Source organism: Delphinus delphis, chromosome 6 (genome assembly GCF_949987515.2).
Source record: "Delphinus delphis chromosome 6, mDelDel1.2, whole genome shotgun sequence".
NCBI classification, from domain to species: domain Eukaryota; kingdom Metazoa; phylum Chordata; class Mammalia; order Artiodactyla; family Delphinidae; genus Delphinus; species Delphinus delphis.
In genome coordinates, this window is record NC_082688.1 from 7,675,009 (window position 1) to 7,686,954 (window position 11,946).

An 11,946-nucleotide genomic window follows, 5' to 3' on the forward strand; every position below is an offset into this window, starting at 1 on the left:
GCGCGTCCGGAGCCTGTGCTCCGCAACGGGAGAGGCCACAACAGTGAGAGGCCCGCGTACCGCCAAAAAAAAAAAAAAAAAAAAAAGAGCTCTTTGTGTGATGTAGCGTCTGTCTGTCCTGCTCAGCTGTGAGCCCCCTCCCCCGCAGCCCCCCCTCCCCCGCAGCCCCCCCTCCCCCAGAATAGGGGTGGGTCTGGCTTCTTCAGAGCTGTATCCTTAGGGCCTGGCACGCTGCAAGTGCCAAGGAGATGTCAGTTCTCTCTGCCCCCTCCAGTCAGTGACTTTCTACTTTTGATGTCTCAATTATCCCCTAATCATCTTTGGCCTCAGTCTCCAAACCTGGGAAATGGGACCACTAAGATGTAGCCCGAAGTGTTCAGAGGAAGCGACAGATCTTAGTAGTGGGGAGTGGGCTGTCCCCCATGGCAGGAGCTGGGGCTGACCAAGAGAGGGGCTCTCTGAGGCCAGAGACCAGCACAAGTCTCTGCTGGGACGCGAATGCAGAGAAAGGGGCAAGGGGATTGGTAGGAGGCAGGGAGCCTGAGCAGGGGTAGGCAGAGTCACCAGGGAAACCCAAAACACTACCCCCAGGCTGCCCCATGGGCTCTGGGCAGAGGCTCACTCCCGCTATCCTGGCTAGAGGAGATTCTCCCACCTCCACCCTCACCCTGGCCCTCCTCCCAGCTGGTACCTATGCCCAGGCAGGAACAGAATGGGTGCATCCTCTGTGCCAGACCTTACCCCGAGTGCTTCACGGGTATGACGTCAACACTCGCCACAATCCCATGAGGGAGGTGCTATTATTATCCCCATTTTACAGATGAGGAAATAGAAGCTGAGCAGGGTTTAAGAAACATGCCCAGTGTTGCCCAGCTTGTAAGTGGCAGAGGTAAGCTACAAACCCGGGTCTGATTCCAGAGCCTGAGCGCTCAGCCCCTCTACCACACTCCCACTGGCCTTGGCCTCCCCAGGGGCCAAACGGGAGGGAAGGTGGGCACTGCCCAAATGTCAGCATACCCGGGCACCAAAGTGAGTAAGGCCAGGGGCGTCGGAGGCTGGAAGCCTATCCCAGGACACCAGACTTGACGTAGGATGGGTATTGCGGGGAGGGGGCACACAGCTGGGGGCAGACAAAGGGAAAACTAGGGCACCAGACATCTGCTCACAAAATGCTGGGGTGTCCTGGGGCCCACACACACTCCTCTGTCTGCACTCACCCCCAAGATGATCTCATCTATGCTCACGGGTTTACATTCCATCTCTTCCAAATTTATATTTCCAGCCAGCCTTCCCCCTGAGCTTCCGACTTGCATCACCACACTGCCTACCTGACATGTCAGACTCAAAGAATTCAAAACCAAACTCCTGGTCTTACCCCCAGCCCCCCAACTGGCTCCTCCCGTACTCTGTTAATGGCGCCAACACCCACCTGCGGTCAAAGGTGCGGAAGTCATCTTGGATTTTTCTTTCCTCACCTTCCACATCCCATCCACCAGCAGGTTTTGTGGGACTTTCCTCCAAAATACATCCGGAACCCCACAGGTCTCCTCCTCTCTCTGCTAAAGCCCTGGTCCAGGCCCTGTCACCTTTGCCCACCGCAGCAGCCTCCTCATGTGTCTCCTGCCCCCCTTCCCAAGTCACATACTTGCTGGAATCAGCTCAAGTCACTCCATTACTTAAAAGCTTCTGATAATAATGAAAACAAACCCAGCTCCTCAGCATAATCTGAGGGCCTTGTAGATCTAGCCCCAGCCTACTCCCCGATGCTGTGTTCGCCTTGCTCACAAAACACCAGCCCCAGTGCTTCCTTTCTGTTCTTCAAACACACCAAATTCATTACTGCCCCAGGGCCTTTGCATTTGCTGTTCCCTCCACCTAGAATGCTCTCCCCAGATAGTCACGTGGCTTCTCATCCCTCAGTTCTCCTCTCAGATGCCACCACCTCCTAGAGACCTTCTCTGACCTCCCTGTGGAAAGTGGCCCTTTTCCCTCCCAGCATTGACCCCATTCCCCAGTTTTCTTCTTCATATATCTGCTGAATGACTCAATGAATTAGCCTCAGTTTTCCCTTCTGTAAAAGGGGGACAAAGAAATAGCATAGACCCAGACCAGTCCTAGCGGGGTCCTGGGCAGCTGGTTGGGTCACCTCCATTGCAGAGCTGACAACAGGGTCCTCCTTGTTGCCCGGGAGCCCGGGCTGGCCTGGAGCAATCTTTGCTTCCTCTGTTGTATTTTCCACTTCCTCTCCATGGGGAGTTGACTGCCGGGAAGCCCCAGGAGGCAGAGCCACTGTTACCATGCTTATGCGTCTGGGGACCTAGTCCTAGGTAGAGAGGCTGGGACCCATGACAGACCAGGCAGGGCTGGCTGGGGGCCCCGGTGAACTTCAGTTTCCCGAAAGCACTCCAACACTGGCCTCCTCACTGGCTTTCATGAGGATCAAGTAATGCTTCCCTGCTCACTCCTCCGCCTCAGGCCCAGTGACCCCTGCTCTGCCCCTGGCCTGTGTCTGTACACCCCGTGCATCCTCCTGCAGGGCCACAGTCAAACGGTATTGGGTTGTGAGAGGGCCCAGGCCTCCTGGGGCAGAATCCACATCTCACTCCACCACTCAACAAGCAAACAGTTGCCCAAGTCAGCTGTGACCAGGCTGGCCTGCTGTGCTGTCTACTTCCTGGCACCTCTCTCTGCTGGACAGTGAACTCCAGAAGGGCAGGGGCCTGGTCTGTACTGGCACATGAAGGCCCCAAACCTAACTGACAATCAACACCTCCCTCCCACGTGTTTACAAAAGGGGGCTTTGACACCCGTGAACTCACTGGAGCCCCACGGCCACTGTCTCAGGAAGGCAAGGCAGCAGCTGTCAGTCTGCCCATCACTCAGATGGGGAAAATGGGGACCCACACCCCTGCACGTCCCTTTGCTCAGTGCAGAGCTGGGCTCTTAGAGGCTGTGCAGGCTCCAGACTGGAGTCTAATAGATGCTGTCCTTCCTGGCCCTGTGACCTTGGACATGGCCTCTAACCTCAGTGTCTCAGTTTCCTCACCTGCAGGATGGGCATCATGGTACCTGCCTCATGGGGCTGTTGCGACCCATCCCATATTGCATGGCATGGGGCACATGGGAAGGGCCCAGCAGGTGGGAGCCGAGGTCACCTTCCCCTCTGTGCCCCCTGCCCAGAGCACGCAGCAGGCACAGAGCAGGCGTTCAGCAGATGTCCAGGGGATGAAAGGCAGGCCTATGGCTTGTACACTGGAAAGTTCTGGATGTCCACGAGTGTTATATAAAGCACGAAGACCCCGGGGCTTTATTGTCTCCAGGGTCCTCCCAGCCCCTCACTCTGACAGCCAGGCGTAGGGACGGGGACCATCTGTGGGTCTCTTGCCTGTGCCTCTGCTGCTCTGGGGGGTCACGTGACTAGGAGGGAGGTTCTTTGGGAGCCCGTCCCTGGGAGACAGACGGCGTCCCCCTCTGCTGACCAGATGGGTCTGGCTGCCCCCCCAGATCCATAGCTCCAGGCAGGATCCTTCCCTCTCATCCCTGGGGTTGACACTGGGCTTCCCAGGTCATTTGTGGGGCAGGAACAACCACCTGGTCCAACTGTCCATATTAGAGATGGGGAAACTGAGGCTCTGAGAGGGCAGTGACTCGCCTGAGGTTTCACAGCAGAAGCTGGCTTGGACCCAGGATGTCTGGCCTGGAACTGCTGTCCCTCTGAGGGCGAAAGCCTCTACCTGCCTCCCTCTCCCACATGTCGTTCGCTTCTTTAGCCATGAAGGTCATTGGCACAAAGCTAGGGTTTCTGAAGAAGGCGAGAGTTCCGAGGGAGATGACACAGTGGGCCGGTCAGTGTCAATTCTCCCGCACCCCCCTCAGTCTGCCCAGCCCCCACTCGGTCTCTAGCACCGGGCCGAGAGCGTCATCCTCTTTCTCTCCTTCTCAGCACCCGAAAAAGCCATCTCCGCCTCCCCTTTCTTGGGGGACCCTGGGGTGGGGGTCACGACCCTGCCTGCCTCCCTAAACCCAGGACACCCTTTGTCTTTGTGGTTGCCCCCGACTCCTTGCCACCCGGCCCTCCCAGCGCCTTGTGGGATCAGAGACAGGAGGGGGATTAGGTTGTGCAAATGGCTCCCCCCTCCCCGCCATCCTGCCTCCCTGTCTTAGTCATCTCTGCCCTCCGCCGCCTTCTCCCTCCATTACAATCCCTCTGCCAGGCCAAGGGGAGAACGACATTGACAGGTGCCCCCACCCAGGGGCGGCGGCGAGGCAAGGGGCCGGCTGCTCAGTAAAGGATCAGAAGCGGTTTCTCCCCCACCCCGTCCTCTTCCTCATCCTGCAACCCGCGCCGCCCCCCTCTTCCGCGCTGCGCACGGATGGCGGCTGGAGCCGCAGAGGTGTGTGTGTGACGGGGGGGGGGGGGGGGGGGGAGCTGCGTCTGCTCCCCGATGCCCACGGGGCTATCTCCTCTCCCAGGGGCTATGGGGGGGGGGTCCCCTGCCACGGGCCGGGAATTCCCATGAGAGGAGGGAGCTGTCCCCCGTAGGGCCTGGGGTTGGGGGGACTGCCCCAGGGATGCTGCCCGCCTCAAGAGACCCCCAGAGCCGAAGGGAGGAGCTGAGTAATGCAGGCCCCTCAGTACCCAAGGGGGGTTGGGGGGACAGCCCTTTGCCAGGGTCTCGCTGTCTTCCCCAAAGGATGGGGCGGAGGAGGGGGGCGTGATCCCGCGGCCGCTGGCTTGACGTTTGCGGACAAGCCGGGGGCGCTGCGCCCCTGAGGGGCTCTCGTGGCGGGGGTGGGCCGTCTCCTTCTGGCTGGAGGCGGGGGGCGCGCCTTCCACGGTGCAGCGCCAGGGGCTGCCGTCGGGGCCGGGTAGCGAGGCCCGGAGGACCCGGGCGGGGGGAGTCCGAGTTCAGGGGCGCGCCGCTCCTACCTGCCTACGAAATTCTCGAGCACCGAGCTCTTGCCGGCGCTCTGGCCGCCCACCACAGCGATCTGCGGCAGGTCGAGGTCCGCGTTCTGGCCGATGGCGGAGAAGGCATCCTGCAGCCGGTTGACCAGCGGGATTAGATCCTCCATGCCACGGTTGCCCATGGTTGCGGCTGGCCCCACGGGCTGCGATCCGGCGGCCGCTTGGGCTCCCGGCTTTGGCTCTGCCGCTGCAGCGCGCGCTCTGACTGCCTGCGCCGCGGGCCCCCGCCCCTCGGGGATCGGAGCGGAGCGCTGTGCCAGAGTGCCGCTAGAGGGCGTCCGCAGCCCTCCGGGCCGGCAGTCATGCGCAGGCGCCGCCCGTGGCACTATGGGGACTGTAGTTTTCTCCTTCTGCGGCTTTTGGGGCGCTCGAGCCATGTCTGGGGGAAGCGCGGATGCTGCACCGCAGATATCATTCCTGGAAATGGTCAAGGTCTCCTAGGTACTAGGTACCGTTAGTACCAGGCCCCTCGGATAGTGGTCATGACTGCCTGACTCCATCGTACAGGTGTGGAAACTGAGGCTTGGAGACATGGGCCTCCTCCAAGGTCATAGTCTCCTGACCTTCAGTTCCACTTGCCCTCACTGCCTTCTACTCTAGGTTGTGACTAATTTATCTCTGACATTTCCCTCCCCGACTTTGGGCCTCAGTTTCCCCATTTCTAGAAGGAGAAGATATAGAACATTAATTCAACAAATATTTACTGAGCACCTACTATAAGTCAGACCCTGTTCTAGGCGCTGGAGATACAACAATAAACAAGACAGACAGTTAGAGATACAACAGTAAACAAGAACAAGAACAAGATCTTCCCTCATAGATCTTACAGTGGAGACAGACAGTAAATGAATAAACAGATAAATGAAACAGTAAAAGTGAAAATATACTAATAGTGATGGGAGAAATAAACATGGGGTGTGAAGAGAAGTACCTGTGTGGGTGCAGAGTCCTCTTTAGCCTGGGAGGTTAGGGGGGTTCTCTGAGGAGGTGACATTTGAGAAGAGACCTAAATGTTGAGAAGGAGCCAGCCAGGCCAAATGAATGGCAAGTACAAAGACCCTGACCCTTGGAAGGACCTTCATGGGACAGTTGGGACTTCTTATCCTGGAGAGTGACAGTCTTTTCCCCAAACCATCAGGGTGGTGGTAAAACAGTGGGATGTGAATCCAGGACTTCTACAACCCTACCCTGTTTATCCTTTTCACATGGAGAGACCATGGGGCCCCAGGTCTAGGCATCCACGTCTGCATTTAAGGAACCTAATTTGGACTCCCCACAAGGCTGGAAAGAAAGGCCCGCCTACCCTGTGCTACTGGGGATCAGCAGGTTACTCTGTCTGTGAACAGAGTGGGGACACTGCTGGGAGATCAGCGGCCTGTGAATTGGGGACTGTTGTGCATTCACCCATTTAATGCATATTTATTAAGCCAGGAACTATGCTAGACCCCAGTGATAAAGCAATGAGCAAAATGGATAAAGCCCTTACCCACATGTGGCTTATAGTCTAGTGGAAAAAGAAGGACAAAGCACAAATAAGCCAATAAATATGACTGTCAGATGGTGATGAGTGCTTTGGAAAGCAAGGAAGCTGGGGAAGTTGGAGGAGGGGGTAGTGTTGCTATTTTGTATAGAGTGGTCAGAGGAGGACTCTGGTAAGGTAAAAATTTGAGCAGAGACCTGAAGGAAGTGAGGGAGCAGCTCATGTGGACATCTAGGGGAGGAATTTTCCAGGCAGGCAGAGGGGAATAAGCGGATCCCATCCCAGGAGCCGGGCCTGGGTCTCAGACGAGCTGTGTGATCCAGGTCCCTGCAGATCTTTGAGCCGCCGTTATCCAATGTGGGAATGACTGCGAAGGGCATGGCCCTGGCCTGGCACTTAGGAGACCCTTATTAAACTGCTGCTGTTGATCACAGCCTTCTAGATAGCTGGAGCATCAGTCACACACAACACACATCCCGTGCAGCTGCTCCAAGCCAGCCCATTATTATGCTCTGAGAGCCAGAGAGGGCAGAGATGAAGCCTGAATTGGAGCCATTAATTTGGAAAGAGGGTGCAGGTTACAGATGTCTGCCTAGAAGAGCACCACTATGGCTGGGTTGTTTTTCCTAATTACAATAGGGAAACTTATTGTAAAAATCAGACTTTACACAGTGTTTGAAAGCTTCTGGTCATTCTCCCACCCAGAAATAACCACTACTTATAGCTTAGAGTTTATTCTCTGGCTTATCCCATATATATTCATTTTGTTTCATTTTGTTTTCATAGAAATGGGATCATACTATAAATCCTGTACTGCTGTATCACCCATGCTAGACCAGCAGCCTGGGCATCACCGCGAGTTTGTCAGAAATGCAGACTCTCAGGCTTCACTCATGACCTGCTGGATCACAACCTGCATTCAACCAGAACCAAGGGCCCCTGGAGATTCCGTTGCACATCAAAGTTGGAACTCTAATACATATTATCACATGCAACTTGCTTTTTTAGCAACAGTATGTCTTTGACGTCTTTCAGCGTAAGAACAGTTTGGTCACATTCCTTGTTCACGGCTGCATAGTTTCCCACTGTTTGGCAGTGCTCTGGTTCTGTTCCCTGGTCTGCTAAAAATGACTGTGCTGGGCTTGAAGAACGGATGGATAAAATGCCACTTGGAGGGGAGTGTGAATAGAGAAGTGCTGATGTTCTGGGCAGAGGAATCAGCATAAGCAAAGGTATGGAATCAGAAAGGAAACGAACCTGATGTCTACCCTGTCTTTGTTCCCACAGGGCTTGGTGAGGACCGAAGGAGGGACACTGTAGATGGTTCTCCCGGGTGCTGAGAAGTTGGGGATCCAGAAGGCCAATGAGTTAAATGAGAGTCTTAGAAATGGCTTTGACCCTCTACTTTGAGCGCTGACGAGGGAGAATTCTCTCTGGACCCCCTGAAGCTGTAACCACCACCTATGCTTGCAGATCAGTAGCAGGAACACTCACTGTGCATTTCTTCCTGGGCCAGGTTACTGTGCTGATTCAACCCTCAGGAGGGAGAAGTTCTTATTAGTTCCCCTTGACAGATGAGGCAACTGAGGCACAAAGAGGAATGTGGCTGAGGTCACAAAGCCAGAAAGTGATGGAGTGAAGATGTGAATTGGAGGTAGGTGAGACCCAGGGCTTCTATGTTTATATCCTATACTGCACCAGCCCTTGCAACCTATATACTTCTAATGCACATGAAATAAAACACTAGTCCCTTCTGATGGGGTTTTTGTTGGGCATACAGCAGGTGCTTAACAAATGCTAATTGCATTAAATTGTGCAACGGCCTTATTGCGCAGCCTTGACCCTATAGCTCCTGGGTCAAGCCATTATATTTAGTCACTAAGTCTGCTCAGGGTCTGGCCCTTTGGATTCCTTCATTCATTTATTCTTCAGCAGGTATTAATCAGTGGCTACTTCATGCCAGACCTCAAGCAAGACATAGGGGGATGAAGAGGTTAATAAGATGCAGGACTTGTCCTGCTAGAATGCGGATGCACTGTGAGAAGAAGACAAGCTAAGCAGACCAGGTGCATGAAGCCAAGACACCTGGCCGTGTCTGGGGCAAGGTCACTGCTGAAGAAGCATCTGGGCCAGGCTGGAGCACACATAGTGCCCTCCTCTGTGTGGCTGGGGGATGGGCACCAAGATTTCCCAGGGGCTTTGGGGCACCAATGGTCCAGGCATCTTGGACCATTGGAATTCCCCATCTTACAATGAGGAGCTCCCCATAAGCCTGGAACAACAGCATAAGCCTAGATCCCTTGTATGCTGAGGATCAAGGGCGCAGCTCCAAAGCTAGATTGCCTGCTGTTCAAATCCCACCCCTACCACTGTCTAACCCAGTGACCTTGGGCAAGTCACTTCACCTCCCTGGCCCTCAGTTTCTGCATCTGTAAAAGGGGATAAGACTATTACCTAACTCATAGGGTTGTGTGAGGAGGATTCAGTGATGTAATAATTCAGGTAAAACATGAAAACATGCCTAAAACAGTGAATCCTTAGAGCTACGATTAGTATAATTATAATCATCATTACCGTTGTACTGTCTGAAGAAACCTCAGCCTCATGAAGGTAGCAAAGCATGTCACCTCTTGGTGGGAAGGGTAAGGGATCATAAACGCGCCAGGATTTGTGGGGGAGAGACAGAGCTAGGTCTGGAGGTGTGGATTGGGGGCCAGATGAATGAATGAATCCAAAGGGCCAGACCCTGAGCAGACTTAGTGACTAAATATAACAGCCCTGGATGGCTCAGCCTGTGGAAATCCCAGGCCCCAGGGGGCCCCAGATTACCCAAGTATTCCCCATGTGGACAGAGGCCTTTGAAGGTATATCCGGCAATCAGGAAAGGCCTCCTGAAGAGGCGATGTTTGAATTGAGCTAGGAAGACTGGACAGGGATCAGCCTGGTGACGAGTGAGAGGAGGGGGGAGCATTGTAAGGGAAATTTAGTTCCTTTGGGGATGGAAGGCAGCCACTGTGGCTGAACCTGGTAAGCGGTGGGGAGACCCTATTACACATAAGCCAGTCCTGTCTAGAAGAGATGGCCAAACTCAGATCCTAAGTCGGGAGGGGTCCTGCCCCAGGTCTCTCTGGAAGGTAGGGGCAGCAACAAGGCTGTGCCCACCGTGCCACTCCCACCTCTGTTCTCTGTTCCCCTCATCCTGCTTCATAATAGGTAAAGGCGCAGGTGGATGACAGATACTGATACATGATAACCGTATGGCCTTATATTTTTCTCTGCTCTAGTCTGGCCGGGAGCTGTCGCTAAGCACGGACTATTCCTGGGGTTTCTGAGCTGGGCGTCTGGTTGTGGGTATACTCTGTGAGCCTGCGTTGGTGTGCTGTGCTGGGTGCCTTGCTGGGACTTGCTGCTGTGCGGTGATGGACGTAGATGTCAAGAAGGGAAGAGCTGCTGTGATGAACACCAGCCCGAGGATGGAAGGAGGAAACTGCATCCTGGAGTCATTCGTTCATTCGTTTGCTCATTAATCAACCTTCCCCAAGCAACCATGATGTACAGGGCTCTGAGCTGGTGTCCCAAGGACATGGGGACAACTCAGCAGCTGTTTTCTACTGTCAAAGGGCACATGCCATTACTGAGGGCAGAAATAAGAGGAGGAAGTAGCAGGTTACAGGATAAGGACACCATCATCAATAGCTGGTTAGAAAGTGTACTGGGAAAATAGCGACAATAGCCACTATAGAAACTGCACAGATGCTAGATCAAGAAGCCTGCAAAACCATAACATAACGCAGTGCTTGAATAGATGGAGATGTGTACCTCATTCTTAAACTGAAAAACTTGGGATAAACTTGGCTGTGTTTCTCCAACTTAAACACATTTCATGCAACACCAGTCGAAATTCTGATGGGATTTTGGCATGGGTGGGGGAGGGAGAAGGTTTGACAAAAATCATTCTGTAACTTACCCCCCAAAATCTACATGATTGGGAATTGGCAAATTTTAAAGAAACATAACAGTATCAGGGGCTTATGTGGTTAGGCATTAAAATATATTCCAAAACTATAACAATCACACTATGTGATATCATCACAGGAAGAGACAAGTAGATTCCAGGAGCAAATAGGTCTGGACATAGAGCCACGTGAGCATGAGTCTACTTCCTGATAAAGGTGCATCTCAAAGTGGAGGCAGGAATGAGGCCTCCAGGTGATGCTACGTCGTCAGACTTCATTTGGGATGCAGAGAGATGGGGCCTTTCTTCTCCCTCGGAACATACTTCACTGGGGGGCTTTGCCTGTAAGGGACTGATTAAAAGCAATTAACATGAGTCTAGCCCCAAACAGTGTCCCCAGAGTGTTTCCATCCACAATCTAGTCTGGTCTTCAAGGAGGCAGCACAAGGTCATATACATTCAAAAAAAAAATGTTCACTCCCTCCCCATGATAAAGTCATCCAACTGGTCACAGCAAATTAGTAAAAAAGGAGAGAAAGTGAATCCCCCCCCCAGCCCCCCACCCATGAGCCCACTACACACATTTATTCTTTCCAAAACTGGGGTCATAATGTGTATGCACTTTTGTAACCTACTGGGTTCAATTCATATCATATCATGAGTGTTTAAATATCCTTTGAAGACATACTTTCTGAAGGCTGTGTGCTATTCCTTAAGAGGCAGACACCATGATTTATTTAGCTGTTCTCCAAGTTGATTAGTTTCCAGACAGCTATTATAAATAATGTTTCTGTGAGCGACCTGCTGGCTTTTTAAAAAAAGTATACTTTAATTTTATTGGAGTATAGTTGATTTATAATGTGTTAGTTTCAGGTATAGAGCAAATTGATTCAGTTATACATATACATATATTCATTCTTTTCTAGATGCTTTTCTCATATAGGTTATCACAGAAACCTGCTGTCTTTTTAAAAAATAAATTTATTTAATTAATTTATTTTTGGCTGTATTGGGTCTTTGTTGCTGCGCGTGGGCTTTCTCTACCTGCGGCAAGCAGGGGCTATTCTTTGTCGCGGTGCGCGGGCTCTTCATTGCAGTGGCTTCTCTTGTCGCGGAGCACGGGCTCTAGGTGTGCAGGCTCAGTAGTTGTGGCTCGTGGGCTCTAGAGCACAGGCTCAGTAGTTGTGGCACATGGGCTTAGTTGTTTCGTGGCATGTGATATCTTCCCGGACCGGGGCTCGACCCTGTGTCCCCTGTATTGGCAGGTGGATTCTTAACCACTGTGTCACCAGGGAAGCCCAAAACCTGCTGTCTTTTTTTTTTTTTTTTTTTGCGGTACGCGGGCCTCTCACTGTTGCGGCCTCTCCCATTGCGGAGCACAGGCTCCGGACGCGCAGGCTCAGCGGCCATGGCTCACGGGCCCAGCCGCTCCGCGGCATGTGGGATCTTCCTGGACCGGGGCACGAACCCGCGTCCCCTGCATCGGCAGGCGGACTCTCAACCACTGCGCCACCAGGGAAGCTCTCTGCTGTCTTTTAAAAG

General features: G+C 53.3%; 1 protein-coding gene across 4 annotated transcripts in view; it reads right to left on the minus strand.

Annotated features, from left to right (window-relative positions):
• DNM1 (dynamin 1) overlaps nucleotides 1–5,160 on the minus strand; it is a 45,178-nt gene extending 40,018 nt beyond the window's left edge. For 3 of the 4 annotated variants that reach the window (XM_060014068.1, XM_060014071.1, XM_060014072.1), the window contains exon 1: nucleotides 4,931–5,160. In XM_060014068.1, coding sequence (XP_059870051.1) covers nucleotides 4,931–5,091 — 161 coding nt within the window. In that variant the 5' untranslated portion in view covers nucleotides 5,092–5,160. The remainder of the gene's footprint in view (nucleotides 1–4,930) is intronic. The other variant, XM_060014069.1, reaches the window with a different exon arrangement.
• Between the last annotated feature and the right edge of the window lie 6,786 nt (nucleotides 5,161–11,946).